The sequence below is a fragment of the Anarhichas minor genome, unplaced genomic scaffold (genome assembly GCF_050575085.1).
Source record: "Anarhichas minor isolate MPS153535 unplaced genomic scaffold, ASM5057508v1 ptg000002l, whole genome shotgun sequence".
Classification (NCBI taxonomy): domain Eukaryota; kingdom Metazoa; phylum Chordata; class Actinopteri; order Perciformes; family Anarhichadidae; genus Anarhichas; species Anarhichas minor.
The window spans coordinates 8,818,653-8,834,208 of NW_027466448.1; the positions used below are offsets into that span (position 1 = coordinate 8,818,653).

Below are 15,556 nucleotides of genomic sequence, written 5' to 3' on the forward strand. Positions count from 1 at the left end.
ATATGAAACAAAGCAAGGTTTCCCCAAACAACATTTTCACATGGTCTGAACTGTGACTCAGTATCATTTACATGGTTATTAAGACAGAGAAAGAAATCCACATTTCCTCTCTCATCCTGTCGTTTAGTCAATCAGTTGACTAAATTATGAAAGTTCTCCTTGACCTTGATGAAGACTATGATGCGGTTGAAAGCCCTGGAAAATAAATGTAAGTCTCTCTTGAGTTGGGATTGTTTCGCAAAACTACTATTTCCGAGGATAATAATGCTTGTCTCTCATTCATTTTGACGTTCAACAGACACATTCAGATTCCACAGACAGCAATTTTGATGAGTTGGACTTTGTAAGAAGGGCTAGATAATTAAATATATTTAGTTAGCATCAAAAACAGAATAACAATTTTGAAAACCCCTGCAATTAATCAACCCTGAGGACTGCAAATATGTTATGTGAAAACATTGATGAAAGATGTGAAAAGATTCCCCTGAATATGTGATGTGTGGGTGCGTTACAGACTATGGGGGTGCGTTACAGACTATGGGGGTTTCTTTTATGTGTTCGGGCAGTGCAGACTGGGTGGGATTGGATGGAACTGGGGGGGAGGGGAGGGGAGGGACCATGATACAAACGATGCTGCTGCCAGTTAAAATCCCCATTTTTGCGTCGCTGAACAAAAATGCATTCATTCAGTAGGTCTACTCCAAATGACACGAGGAGGATGTAGCGAGGAACCCAGTTTTTTCCTGCAGCCCCATCCCCATTCACAGCCTTAGCAAATCTTGTCATTTGCGCATGTGCCGTAGCCTCTCGTCAACGTACCCCCATTGAACTTAATAACGATGAGAGTAGACGATTGCTAGTCTTCCGCAGGTGAGGAGCGGACAGGAGATTGCTCCATTTGTCAACCGGCATTTAGAAATACTCATAGATTTAAAGCACTTTCCTCCGGGCCACATATTTGCAAGTCGGGAGTAGACGGACACTAGATCAACGTCCTGCAGGACAAGGGCGCGCCTAAACCACCAGACTCATGTGTTGTGATTGATTACCCCCGTGCTTACGAAAATCTTGCATAGAGTTAGGAGGTAAGGAAATCCTGAAAAAGTCTCTCTGCATTGTGTATTTTGCATGTGATCTGTCGGTCGGTGGCGGTGCAGCATCCATTTAACTCGCTGGATGGGTTTGAGAATGGGAGCAGCCCAAAAACGTTGGGTGGAAATATCTGCACTTGCGTCAGCTGGCTGTGGTCCACCGCAGCTAACAGCTAGCAGCTAGGCGGCTATGCTACCGAGCTAACTGATGAGCGGTTCGGATGCAAAACACACTCAAAGGCTACTGGAGTCCTCATACACATATTGCACATTTTAGACTGCGCAGAAAGCTCTGTATGAGCACAATGCAGGAGTCACATGGCTGCTTGTGTAATTATTTATTTTTTTAAATCACTCATCAGGTGTCCTCCCCCTTGTCTGTAACGTCTCTGAGCATCAGCGGCTGTTCAGACGGGACCAGCCGGCACAGCTGCCGAGGCAGGGCGGCGGAACGCGGTCCACAATGGTCCTCGACGGCTTTAACGTCAAACTTTACTTATACTACCATTAATTTAATTAATCTAGTGGTTTCAATAAATCATGTGCTTTGTTTCGCTCTCAAGTGGTAGTCACATCTGGAGCGTAACGTTACTCACTAAAATACAAACCTCCATACTCGATCCACCCCCTTGTTTCAGGGACGGTGTCGTTAGCGTAGCTAGCTTAAGTTATCTAAAAGCGTTAACGACTTGGGTTTGAAATTACTGGCAAAGTTTAAAAATCACAACTAAGCAGAGTCTCGTCGCCATGTTGATGTGTTATTTATAGCTACTTGTTTCAATGGGGAGGAGGGTACACACCGTGCTTTGTGTTCACATCGGCTAACGTTAGCTAGCAACCATTGTTTAACGTTAGCACAGTGTAGCTGTAGCATTGACTCATTTGCTATATTCGGCATAGCCCTTCAAAAATATCAACATGCCCGTATTATAACAAGCTTAGGTTGAAGTGATGGAGATTGCATCTTTGGTTGTAGTCCACCCATTTAGTCCAAGACAGACAGTGGAATAGCAGACAGGGAGGCCAGACTCCTGCAGGGCTGCTGGTTACATTTGTATTAATACCAGAGACATTCTTCTTCACCTTCTACTCCTGGATAATAATATCATAGGATTAGTCTGTAACTGCTGCAACAAGACCGTGTCCACCAGCATGATGCTCAGTAATTTCCTGTGTCAGGTGGTGACATGGTGGCAAAGAGCAACACGCTGTGTGCATGACATCAACTGAAGCCTGCAGGGGCTGAAGCAGCACATTGTAGTCAGATGCATATTTGGAGTAGCTGCTCTTCAATGATACTGGCTGAGGGAACGCGCTGTTCTGGTCTGCCGTAAACTGTATAGTCCTCTGCTATCCAGGCTTTATGCTGCCCTGCAGCAACGTATTCACTGTTCACGGCTCTGTGGGACATTGTGCTGTGAATCAACTACATCCAGGGCGAGTGTTTGATTCATAAAAAGGGTCTAGTGATCCACCTTATATCTCAGTCTAAGGTGAAAATAGTTACAGATACACATATACAGTACGGGTATGGTGTGTGTGTAAACTAAGATTTTAAGACGATGCCATGTGATGTGACCTCACATTGAACGGTGACAAATTTGGCTGTTACTTGGATTGACGTTATATGTTTAAATACTTATTTGACTCCATATTCTACACATTAACCACGTAAGAATCCTAAATCAACTCCATGTATGAAACATTGAGATGTAGCCTCACTCGATCACAATCGCACACCCTGTCCTCTGAGACGAGATCTAATCAGGCCAATAATTGAAAACCTGTGTGGATATACTGTATAATAGGTGTGTGGGGGCTTTGTCCTTCGCAAAACTGCAAAGAAAAAAAGCTCCAATATTGCTGAGTACGATTTTGGGACAAAGAGCCGTGATTCATCTTTTCCATTTTCAAAATCCATGACTGCGTGTGAAGAAGCAGGTGGTTCAGATAACTGGAGCCTGTATAACCGCTGAGTGTGTCGCTTCAGACTGGCAGCTTAATTACCGCCCTTAGACACTATATTTTCCACATAATCATGCAGCGAAGCATGCCACTAAAATGATGGAACATCTCCATCTCCCCCAAGACAAGTCTGAGGAATATTTCCATCATGTTTGGTTTTCATGTTTTGGCTGCGGATTAGACCTGACCGTTCCCAAAGTTGTCAGAATGCCAACAATGGAATTTGCTGTGAAAACAATCGTCTAGTCCCGATGAATGACTTCGCTTGAAGCCGAAAGCATAAATGAGAGTTAAAGAAGAAATGGGAAGAGGAGTGAGAGTACTGCACTGAGCAGCAATTTGATCATTAAATGCAGATCAACAATTAAGATAATTTCCATTATGTTATGCTTGTTAATGGTTGTTTTAATTCAGCTGGCCTACTAGTTGGCAACTTTCTTTCTGAGTGTCACAAGTCTGGAAAACGACACTGAGATGAGTTAAACACAGCTGGTGTCTCATGTACAGTTTACCTCAAACGTTTGCCAGCAGGTAGAGCTGATTTATGTCCTTCAAATGCACAGCAACAAACTCACAGTTGATAGATTAATCTCAGATCAGACGGACTGTACTGGCAATCAACCAAACCCAAAGACTTCCTCTGCAGGCTCAATGTTAACAGACGATGCTCATTTTCAGATTTTATAACATCACTATTCTGCGGGAAAATGGCCACTTTTCTGTCGTGTTTATACATTTTATTCTATGTTTAGAAACGCGCTCTTATCGTACTCTCATTTCTCTTAACAGATATGTTGCGGCGAGTCGTGCGACAGAGCAAGTTCCGCCATGTCTTTGGTCAGGCGGTGAGGAACGACCAGTGCTACGATGACATCCGCGTGTCCAGGGTCACATGGGACAGCTCCTTCTGTGCCGTCAACCCCAAATTTGTTGCCATCATCATAGACGCCAGTGGGGGCGGAGCCTTTCTTGTACTTCCTCTACAAAAGGTGAGTGGCGCCTTTGCAACACCTTCTCATTTCCTTCAAGGGGTTTTAAAACATCTTTTGATTGTCATTTACAGACAAGCTGTGAGGTCCAAGATCGTATGAAGTGTTTAAAAACTAGTTTAAATAATCGGGCCTCAGAGGCTGGTGTATTTGGGGGTTTTTTTGTTCTGCTGTGACATTTTTAAATCCTTCACATAGGGGCTTTAACTGTCGGTTAGGAATAAAACGCTGCATGACACCGGCAACTGAAGACCAAAATTGGCCACAGAAGTTGTAAAGCATACCCGGAGAGACGAAGGTTACGCCGTAACAGTACACTGTATCACAGTACAGCATTCAGAGCGTGTAGCAAATCAATCCTATAGGCTTCTCTGTCAGCAGACCTCCAGCACACTGCTGCTGTGACCCCGTGCGGTCGTTCCCCGAGGCTCATATCTATAGTGAAAACCATAGATAATCAATGTTTGAATCTGCCTGGTGGTAAAGGCATGTAATGTGTATCTGGTTACAGTTGGCTCATTGAACACATGATACTCACAAAGGGGATGGGTGCTGCATTATTTTAGGCCACTGGGGTGAGGTCATAACAGTAAAATATGTGTTGACTTTGCCCTCCTGTTAGAATGATTCTTTGGGATCATAACAAGCCCAGACGATCAAACGTGTTCATGACATTAAGCCGTCTGCTGGTGTTGGTTAATTCAGGGAGGATTTGCTGCTGAATCCTTGAGTTTTTTTTAAATATCAAACATTTAATACAAGTGTATTTTGTAAAAATGTACAATAATGACCCCAGCTCTCTGTTTTTAGCACACAGATGTGTGATGAAGTTGCACTGTGATGCTCATAAAAAGAGTCTTGTAATCATGCAAAGGACTGAACTCCACAGGATAGTTAAATTAGCCCCGTTAGTCATTTTCATATTCCTCTGACCGATATCGGCTTACAGGAGGATGCGGCTCACACTCGCTGTAACAAAGTTGTCTTCTGTCTCGCAGTCTGGCCGTATAGACAAGGTTTACCCGACAGTATGTGGTCACACGGGCCCAGTGTTGGATATCGACTGGTGTCCTCATAATGACCACGTCATCGCTAGCGGCTCGGAGGACTGCACAGTGATGGTAAGGACACGGTTCATCTCCACAGGATTTTCTTCAGACTGTAGTTTGTCGTGTCTTTGAGTAAGAATAAAACATTTTAACACTTGTCAAACTCTTCAGCATTAGTACTGTAGGAGGATTTTTAGTGGACAGGTTTTTGTCTGTGTGGTGTCCGGTTATGTAGCTGGTTTTGTTTTCGGACTCAGGTTTGGCAGATCCCTGAGAACGGGCTGGGGACTCCTCTCTCGGAGCCCGTGGTCGTGTTGGAGGGCCACTCCAAGAGGGTCGGCATCGTGTCTTGGCATCCCACCGCTCGCAACGTTCTCCTCAGCGCAGGTAACCTTTTGACTGAGGCCTTGTGGCACGCCCCGCGCCCTCAGACTGAAATATCCGTTTCGGTAATTGTCTGCCATTTGTCCACTGTGCACAGCTGAACTCCAAATAGGACCAATTATCTCACAGACGGCCTTCTCGTCATGTTGCTTTGTCTGACGTAAAGGGCTTGAAATAGCCTTGGAACACAGAGGTGTGTGTGCGTGTGTAGTCATGCTGTGCTTCATGTGTCCATTTAAGGGTGTGACAACCAGATCGTCATTTGGAATGTGGGCACAGGACAGGCCATGATCAACCTGGAGGACATGCACCCTGATGTTATCTTTAGTGTCAGCTGGAGCCGCAATGGCAGCCTGCTCTGCACCGCCTGCAAGGACAAGAAGGTCCGTGTCATCGACCCCCGTAAAAAAAGGGTTGTTGCGGTAAGTGGAAACGCCGCGGGGATTTGGGGGGGCTTGGATGCTTCGCGTGTGAAATAATCTTTCCCAGAATCGCCCACCGAGCTGTCTACTCCAAAGCACCTACAATACATGGCAGTCCAGTCTGACACGTGTGTTTCTGTTTTTAGGAGAAGGACAAAGCTCACGAGGGAGCTCGGCCAATGAGAGCCATCTTTTTAGCAAACGGAAACATCTTCACCACTGGATTCAGCCGCATGAGCGAACGCCAGCTGGCTCTGTGGAAAATCGTACGTCAGCGGAGTGAATCTCATTCTATCCGTAGCACACCGATTCATCACATATACACTTGCTTTGTGCAGCTTCCTACCTGTTATACAAGTTTCCATCAGTTGTGTTGCCTGAATGTAAAATGAGGATAATTGTTTTCCTATTCAATTTTCATTGTCATTACACTTTAGCACCAGGAGGGGGCGTTACATTCAAAGAGATTTCACTTCTCCAGATCTAATTAACATGAGTTTTTACTTAGACTTATTTTTGTGTCTCCAGGAAAACATGGATGAGCCAATATGTGTTCAGGAGATGGACTCCAGTAATGGAGTTCTGCTGCCCTTCTATGACCCCGACACCAACGTAGTCTACCTGTGTGGAAAGGTGAGCAGCCTTGTAAAGAAGTTTTCCAGTTTTCGTTTTCCCGTTTCTTATAATTTGATCCTCAAACTGACTTTGAGCTGCAACTGTGTGCTCAGGGTGACAGCAGCATTCGGTACTTTGAGATCACCGATGAGGCGCCGTTTGTTCACTACCTCAGTACCTTTTCCACCAAGGAGCCCCAGAGAGGCATGGGATACATGCCCAAAAGAGGCCTGGATGTCAACAAATGTGAAATTGCAAGGTATTGCAGTAATCATGTTTGTTAGTTTGTGGAGCTAACATACTGTATAATGTACATTATTTTATTTTTTTTACGGAATTTGTCTGAAAAATACCCAACTTTTTAAGAAGAGCAAATCAGCTTAAACCAATTTGATTTTAAGGATTATTTTCTTTATCCATTAATCTCTTAATTTCTTAGTTAGAATAGTCAAAATTTTCCAAAGCTCATTTAACATAATTAAATGTTGTATTTTGTGCAAAAACCCAAAAGATATTCAGTTTGGTGTCATAGAAGGTTGTAAAGAAACGGCAAATATTAACGTTTTAGAATCTGGAACCAGAGAATTTGGGTCATTTTTCTATAAAAAAAGGAAAAAAACAATTAATCAGTTGTTTCTTATTAATATTCTGTAATTAATCAACTAATTGTTTCAGCTCTTGACGTCACCATAGTTTCATGTAAAAAAGTTCATTTGACTTTAGTAGAAGAAAGAATAGGGACAAAGCTCATCTAAGTAAGTACACACATTATTGATCTTTGTGTTTACTCATAGTTGATATTATTTAAAATAAACACATTTAAACAAATGCAAAATTTTCCTTACCAATATCTGAATTTAATTAATGACTGAATATATTCCTTAGTTAAACTTTGTATTGCTACTCTTACTGTTGTTTGAATGTGTTTTTCATGTTGCTGTGTCTGATATTAATCACGTGTTATTCATCCTCTGTAGGTTTTACAAATTACACGAGAGAAAATGTGAACCAATCATCATGACAGTCCCGCGTAAGGTATGTCTGTGTTTATATCGAGTAATAAACACGTTGTTCTTTCAGTGCTGCTTTATATGTCCTCTTCCTCCGCCTTATGACGTGTCCTGTGTCCTCTCCACCAGTCGGACCTGTTCCAGGACGACCTGTATCCCGACACGGCCGGCCCCGATCCCGCCCTGGAGGGGGAGGAGTGGTTCGCCGGGAAGAACGGAGGCCCCATCCTGATCTCACTCAAAGACGGCTACGTCTCCACGAAGGCCCGCGATCTCAAAGTGGTCAAGACGAACGTCCTGGAAACCAAGCCGGCCACAAAAGCAGAAAACATCTCGACCGTCCAGAAGCACGCTTCTCCGCAGCGCACAGTAGTGAGTGTCAAACCTCCCAGTTATCGTTTCTTCAGCTCTTCTTTTTGTCTACAACTAGATTCTTAAAACAGATTATTATTGTTACGGTTTCCTTTTTAATGGCAAGCGGTGCACTTTTCAAACTCACTCAGCATTTTTGTTGCTGACATCTGAACTCCCCCCCCCCCCCCCTTCACAGTAATTATTATGGTCGGAACAATTCACAAAAGTTATGGATCAGCACATACTTTGGTGTTTGGGTCACGATTCACTGGAAGAGCAAGGGGAAATGTTAACAGCTAGAGGGCATCATTGGCTGTCAAATCTGTGCTCGTTTTGCCTGAAAGATAAGTTTTGTAGTCGATAAGATACAGAAGTTATCCCCCACAAAAAACCTTCTGTAAACACTGTAAATCTTGAGCAGCCTCTTGAAAGCCAAAACGAGACGACTAAAATCGGCTCACTCAGCTCATTTTCTCTCCGTTTCTCACCAGAAAAAGGAGCAGAAAATGGAAGATAAACTGGAAGAGGTACTCCGAGAGTTCAAGTCACTCAGGGACCGCGTCATCCTCCAAGACCGTCGAATCGCCAGACTGGAAGAGCAGGTCGCCAAGGTCGCCATGTAAGTTGCGGCCCCACTTCCTGGGAACCGTTGGTTTTTTTTAGGAATCGAATGGACGGGGGTCAGCCGCAGCCAAATTCTCAAGAGTCGGCTTCATTGTGCTGGGCTTCGTCCCGCGATGAGACCAAGCCCTACATTCCAAGATGAACTTATTTTTTCCTCATCAAGTCTCCAGTTTCACACTTTGCCCCGACACACAGAGAAAAGGAAAAACTCTCGCAGCTCATGTACACATTTGAAGAAAAGACATTTTTGTTGAAGGAAAAAGTCTTAACTTTTTTTTAAATTGTGGTAAAACATTCTTGTGTGAAGTTTGTACTTACTACTCAAAAACTGTATGTAGCATCAGTATTTCCATTGTTATCTTATGTGTTGCCAAATATGAATCGTGTGCCGTTTCATGCACTGCTTTTACATTTATTTTCTCTCCTGTTGTACATTCCAGTCGCAGCCTGCTAGGTTGATTTAGTCAAGCTGGATTCTTTCTTTTTTTAAACAATAGCTGTTGAACTTTTTTTTCCTCCCACCAGTTTGCTCATTGATAACCATCAGATTTATGAATGTGGAAGAATTCCTTTTGAAGCGTTTTGTTCCTGTTCTTCTGGGCTTGAAATTTAACTTTGGGTTTTATTGGGGAGGGGAGGGAGGGAGGGGGGCGGGGGGGTTGCATCTCTCTGGTGTAAATGTTGTGCAAATGTAGTGGTGCCTCTGAAGTCGCCCTCTCCAGTGCATATTTGGTGTTGGGGAAGGGACCACTCACCCAGCTTGTGATTCACTGAACCCCTAACAAACAGTTCTGTGCACATGAATAAAGAATTTACACATGAAAACCTCTATTTTCTTTTAATTTCTTTAGATTAATTTGGCTTTTATCAATCTGTATCCCTGCAGGTTGAGCATATTGTGTGTCAGTGGGAGTTAATATTCTGTCAATTGACTAATTGTTTCAGCTCTAACCCAACCTCAGTCCCCAAAGCCTTCAAACTTGTCAGGTGTTACTTCTTTTCTTACCTGCCGATGGTGCTAAAGTACTCATGAGGTCATCGTGTATTCGAGTTTTCCATCCGCACGTCCGTCCACCCTCATGAATGCGGTTTCAACATCACCGAATTTCTTCAAATTTGGCACAAACATCCACTTGGACTCGAGGATGATCTGACTTTATTTTGGTGGTCAAAGGTCATTGTGACCTTACAAAACATTTTGGGCCACAGCTGTAAGAGTTGAATGCTAATTATGCCAATTTCATACAAATGTCTTATCGGATAAAAAGTTATGAAATTTTGCACAGACATAGATGTAAACTGCAACTTTACTGGTTGGTGGAAGCATACAACCCAGAGGCATGAAAAAAAAAAGAAGTAATTTTAGTTAATCATTAAAGGAGCTGTATTGAACATTAATATAGCAGCAAACGACTATTATCTTTTTAAAAATATAGTGGAGTAATGTCTACCTGAGCAGAAAGTCGCTCTCCCTCTGCATGTGTTGGTATTGGTGCTTCTCCTTGCTTTGTTGACAGAGCCGGTCCAGCCTCTCTGCTTTTTGTGCATGCGAGTGTGGTCCAATGGTTCGCTCACAGCCACCGCTCTGCACTGCTCTCGCATGGCGATCACAGGCAAACACTGTTGGCTCTGTCAGCACTTCCGCCTTAGTGGGGGCTGTGAGCTGCGAGCTGCCAGCTCGCTGTTGAGATCCGTTGTGAGAATCAAAATGCTCTCACTCTCGGATGTTTTACCGTCATTTAAAAGAATGAGCTTCGCTTTATGCCGGTCTAAAATGCTTTTCACCTCTCATCCAGGAATTTAATTATGAGGAAAATTGTTGAATGTACAAATTTTTGTATGTCTTCACTTTTGCCATATTTAAAGGCACTGGGTTAAATATAAACCTATTTTCCTGAAGATGAAACTGCACTTCAGGTCCCCACATTACCAGAAACAATGAGGACATGACTTCTGTAACTTTATTAGTAGCTACTGTCTCGTGTATAATCTAGTCTCCCTCACGTGTATTTTGTACTACTTTAATCAAAAGACCAGCAAACTTAGTTTATCTTCATGTCACTTATTTTTTTATAAACTTCTAAAGTTTTTTTGTTTTTTTTACATCCACATCTTCCTATGACTCAGCAGTACAGGAAGTGACGGTTACTATTTCCACACAAGTCAATTTTCCATTTTGTTACAGGGTACATAGGTTCGAGTCCAAGCCTTGTATTTATTACTGTTGCATATCAGTCTTTGAAGCAAGGGAACCAAATTAGGCACCAAACCACCACATTTTAAATCCATTCAACACATGGACTTTTTAGATTTTTAGCGTATTTACTCCTACGTGTATTACACTTGACATAATCACCGTCATGTAGCTGATCCTGTCACTGTGGTCCACTATCAGTGCCTTGAAGTTCCTGCAGAGCTAATGCCTTTCACTCACATGACATGAAGCTGTAATCCTATGATCAGTAGTTGACATGTGAGAAACAGAACTGAGTACTTCCTGCTACTTTATATAGAGTAGTGGTCAGGTCATCAGAGCAAACATCTCCATAACTTTCCATCAGAGAGGATAAAACATATTTAATCTTCTGCCAATGAATAGATACTTAAAGTATCTTTAAAAACGGTAGCTGAGCGATTGTAGAGCAATAAAAAGAAGCTTCTGATCATTTTTACTTCCTCGTTGATGCAAGACTAAAGCTGTGTGTTTCTAAGGGAAGTGTGTCTATGGATTCTCAGTTTAAAAAAAAAAGTATGTGAACATTTCCTGTTTCTTCTAAGCAGTGATACAGAAAGCGTGTCAGAGCTCGGAGGATGTTCTCCCAGAGAAGCTGAAATGAGCTGAACTTCAATCAGATTGTATCCTCTCGTCTACGTGCTTTACCAGCAGCAAGGTAAGACACCGACCCGGTTTCTCTGAAGACGCATTTAAAATCTTTGCTCTGGATAGACATGTTTCTGCATTTGTCATCTAGCATTTCCTTTCATGTCATGTTAGATACAGTTCAGTAACTATTCTCTTAGAATGTTATCTTCTATTAGGACTTTCTCACAAAGGAGGTTGATTTATCCGCGCTGTTTACTTCATACCTTAAATGTATACTTAACTTTAAGACATTTCAGAAAATCTGATGTTGACCCCTTTGGCTGCAGGTTACTTTTTCATAAAAAGACAACTTTAAATGTGGATTCTGATCGTATAGATTGTTTTAAAGAAAGATTCAGATTTACTCTTAAATGCAGTAGTTCTGTTTTTCCTGTAAAAACAAAATGTACCAATGGGTGTGGTGAAAGACACATGACCGTTTCATCATAAGCTGTCACTAGCAGACACATTGTTTTTATCCCCATGTGTGTGTCTTTTTACTACGGCTGTTTAATAGATTTCTTAACCAAACTCTTGCATTGCATCTTTTCTATAATTTCAGAAACAATGATGGCACTCAGCATGAAGACGTACCTGGCTCTGCTGTGGGGAATATCTGTTTTGTATGCGGTGGAGTCTGACATGAGTGCTTCCAACACAGAAACCAGCAGCATGAGCTCAACTGCTGAACCTCACAAACCTGCAGAGATTAGTGTTGCTTCAACAGCAGAGACAGCGGAAGAGGCGACCGCCACTTACAGAGGCGACAGCGCAAACAACACCACTTCTGATTTGGTTACAATGCCCACCGTCGCAGCAACTACAAGCAGAACGGAGCCACGGTTGCTTCATGCCTCCACAGCAGTGATCACAACTGCAGGTGCAGCACATCCTTCCCACAGCGCGATGATCCTTGAGACGACTGCAAACCCTACAGGGGATCAGATACATCAGCAAACACCCACCACTTCCACTGCCATGGCTGCTCCTGCAACAGCTTCTGCAGCAGCATCTGTAGCAACAGTGGCTGTGTCTTCGCAGCAGCCTTCGTCCACCGCTAAGCCTGAAGTTACATCCAAGTTATCTCCCATCACCTCTCCTGAAACGTTTCCGGCTCCAGTCTTCAACCAGACCTTCAGCGGTACCTCAGCTTCAGCTACAACCACAATGACAGCTAGCCGCACCTCTGAGGCTGCACTTGTGTTTGATCCCACAACGAGTGAAACATTCACCACCAGCACTGCGCTTTTGTCGACGTCTAAGCTTGTTTCTGTGACTAAAACCCCAAACTCCACATCACAGTTTCCTGACACAGCAGGGCTGAGCTCTACCGCTGAGTCCCCAACCATCTCATTCTCAACCGAATCTCCTATCTCCAACATCAAAGCCTCCACCCCCAATGTCTCCACCGCCAAAGTCTCCACCCCCAGTGTCTCCACCGCCAAAGTCTCCACCGCCAAAGTCTCCACCCCCAGTGTCTCCACCCCCAGTGTCTCCACCGCCAAAGTCTCCACCGCCAAAGTCTCCACCCCCAGTGTCTCCACCCCTAATGTCTCCACCACCAATGTCTCCCCCACCAATGTCTCCACCACCAATGTCTCCACCAGTCCTATAGGAATCCTGATCCCTCGTGCACCCAAGAAGTTGCCGGTCCCAACCACCAAATCAACTCCGGTAACTACAACAGCACCTTGTGAAGTCTCAAAGAGCCCATCCAGCTACGAGGTCCAACCCTGCTCCACCCGGCGCCTGGTGAAGCACTGCCTCATCGCCGTCGCCTCCCTGGCTGCATTGGCCACCGTCTTCATGATCTCTACCATCATCCTCTGCATCAAGCTGTCAACAAGGAAGTACAAGGTCAAAAAAACTCAACCGGCAACAGAGATGATGTGCATCTCGGCCCTGCTGCCTGAGAGGAATATCAGCTACTCAAGACAACGCAATCCAGTCACTAACGGAGTGCTGGTGATCCACGGGGATGCAGACAGCGATGAAGACGGGGGAGATAACCTCACTCTCAGCAGCTTCCTTCCAGAAAATGACCGCTATGTTTAAATGGAATTACTATTATTGTCTGCAGACCTGTCTAATGTCAGTGAAGCGGAAACAGTTGCTGTTTGAATAAAGCCGTGCTTCCCGTTTGAAGTTTGTGGTTTGGCTTCGCTGCACAATCCATTGCTACGGAGGAAGAGACGTAGATCCACAAACACAAACCAAAACAGTACTGTTCATGAACCAATAATGTATCTGGTGTTTGGTGAGGTCAGGTCACCAAATGTGTATTTTGGGCAAAGAGTTGAGACTTTTTGTGTAATTCTACACTTGCCTTCCACAAGAGTCAAAGTCGGGATGAAGAGAGGGATCAAAGAATTTTTTTGAACATCCTGAGCGGAGTCGTGATGGTATTTCACTTAGCGACGGGAGACAGGAATGCTTGTTTTGTCGAGGGATTAGTGTTCCTCGCAGACACCGCTCAGTTTACAAGCGGTGGCCTGGTAGCACTGTGGCTTTATTGTATAAACGTTGTAATTTGAATAATGTTGAACTGTATGCGACTCTGTTTGTGTAGGCGTTTAGATGCAGCTTCTGTATTGTGATAATTTATTAAACCAATTTGTCTTATTTAACGGTTTGTTACACTTTATTTTACAGGTCTGTTATCGCCTAATCATTTCTATTTTACTCATTTTAGATGGAGACGAAGTTCAGAGACTGCCTTAAAAGAAATACTCAAAAATCTAAAGAGTATTGGTCACACTATCTTTGCATTTAATTGGAATTGATTAATATGATTATTTGACATTACGGACTAGCAAAAGGTTATCAAAGTCGTCCTTTCTTCAAACAGATAGCTGTTCACTTTGAGAATCAAAATAAGATCGTTATTCAAATAAACTTTATGCTGCAAACAGAAGAGCTCATGTGAAACACAAGACAGCTCTGTTCCTATTTTGCTAAAGGTGTTTAATGTCCTTCTGTGTCTTTAAATGGTAAACAGTCACAATACAACTGAGCACTCTGTGGACTAAGTCAGTTCCCTTATTTATGACAGGCTTTATAAAAGGCTTTTCTTCTACGCAGGACTGGATTTCATATTCACTTCCCTTCCCGTGAAAAGAAAACAGAGCCCTGAATGCTTATTAAGGCTGTTTTTTTTTCTCTCCACGTTGAGTTATGTGCAACTGAAACAGACACTGGTGACTATCAACAGAGCTGTGAGACAAATGTAAACCTGGAGAAGCAGGACCTCATTTCATTCTCCTGATGACCATATAAAGTTAGACTTGTCTTGACTGATCACAAACACAGTAGAGTTGCCAAAAATGCATTTGTGCTTATTAAAAAAAAAAATCACTTGTAGGGCTCACTCGTACTCCGTCACACTCTCCCTAAAGTGGTCACACATGCCGTGTGAGTTTAATTGCTTGCCCGTGGAGTGAAATTCCCCCTCTGACTGCTACGGGTGTTCTGTCTGCACAGGAAACATTAACCTCTTCCTGTATTAGCTGGTCACTCTTACAAGCTGCTACTCTCTGACTCTTTTTGTCCCAGCAGGCCTGCTGTTAGTCATCAGTGTCAGAGGCTGAGGTTGAGGAAAAGGCCAAACTGTCAATCGGAGGCTCTTTCTACAGAAATCATGGAGAGCTAAAAGAGAACACATGTTGCAGATGATGATGTTTCAGGGTTTGCTTGTGATGTTTTATTGTCGTAAAGTTGTTTTAGTTCATTCCGCCGGTGTTGTTTTAGCCTTGCGTATCCATTTAGCCACACAGGAGATTGGAGGAGAGGGTCCCTGCCCCCACAGCACGTTACAGACTTCTACCTAACAAGAACAATCTGTGTGCAGGCCGGAGAGCCCAGACAGTCTGTAGGAAGCTGAGGGGGGAGGAGAACAGTGGAGAGGCAGGAGGAGGGATTTGTCCTCGTGGTGAACAACATTTGTTGCACTAACCAGACCGACCTCCAGCCTGAAATCTGAAACTGCAGAAGTAGTGTCGCTCACAGAGCATTTGCAACTCTCTGCAGTGCGCTCTCTCTCTCTCTCGCTCAGTTCACTTTCGCCAGACTGGTTTCACACATCCTCCATCAGAGAAAACTTCAACAGAGACACTTCTTCTGCCGCAGTGGATGGTGAGTAAAATGTTTTGACATTTCAGAGTTTTTTTTCTTTGGATGTTGCTCACTCTTTG

General features: G+C 43.6%; 2 protein-coding genes across 2 annotated transcripts; both read left to right on the forward strand.

The window, feature by feature from the left end:
- Positions 1-930: 930 nt before the first annotated feature.
- Positions 931-9,313, forward strand: LOC142947165 (coronin-1C-A-like). Its single transcript, XM_076088716.1, has 11 exons — positions 931-1,085; positions 3,846-4,045; positions 5,044-5,166; positions 5,352-5,481; positions 5,719-5,900; positions 6,047-6,166; positions 6,429-6,533; positions 6,629-6,774; positions 7,493-7,550; positions 7,655-7,897; positions 8,371-9,313. The coding sequence occupies exons 2-11, from the start codon at positions 3,848-3,850 to the stop codon at positions 8,500-8,502; spliced, it is 1,437 nt and encodes a 478-aa protein (XP_075944831.1). The 5' UTR covers positions 931-1,085; positions 3,846-3,847; the 3' UTR covers positions 8,503-9,313.
- A 1,846-nt stretch (positions 9,314-11,159) lies between these two features.
- Positions 11,160-13,993, forward strand: selplg (selectin P ligand). Its single transcript, XM_076103775.1, has 2 exons — positions 11,160-11,394; positions 11,929-13,993. Exon 2 carries the CDS (start codon positions 11,934-11,936, stop codon positions 13,419-13,421), a length of 1,488 nt encoding a protein of 495 aa, XP_075959890.1. The 5' UTR covers positions 11,160-11,394; positions 11,929-11,933; the 3' UTR covers positions 13,422-13,993.
- Positions 13,994-15,556: the final 1,563 nt, after the last annotated feature.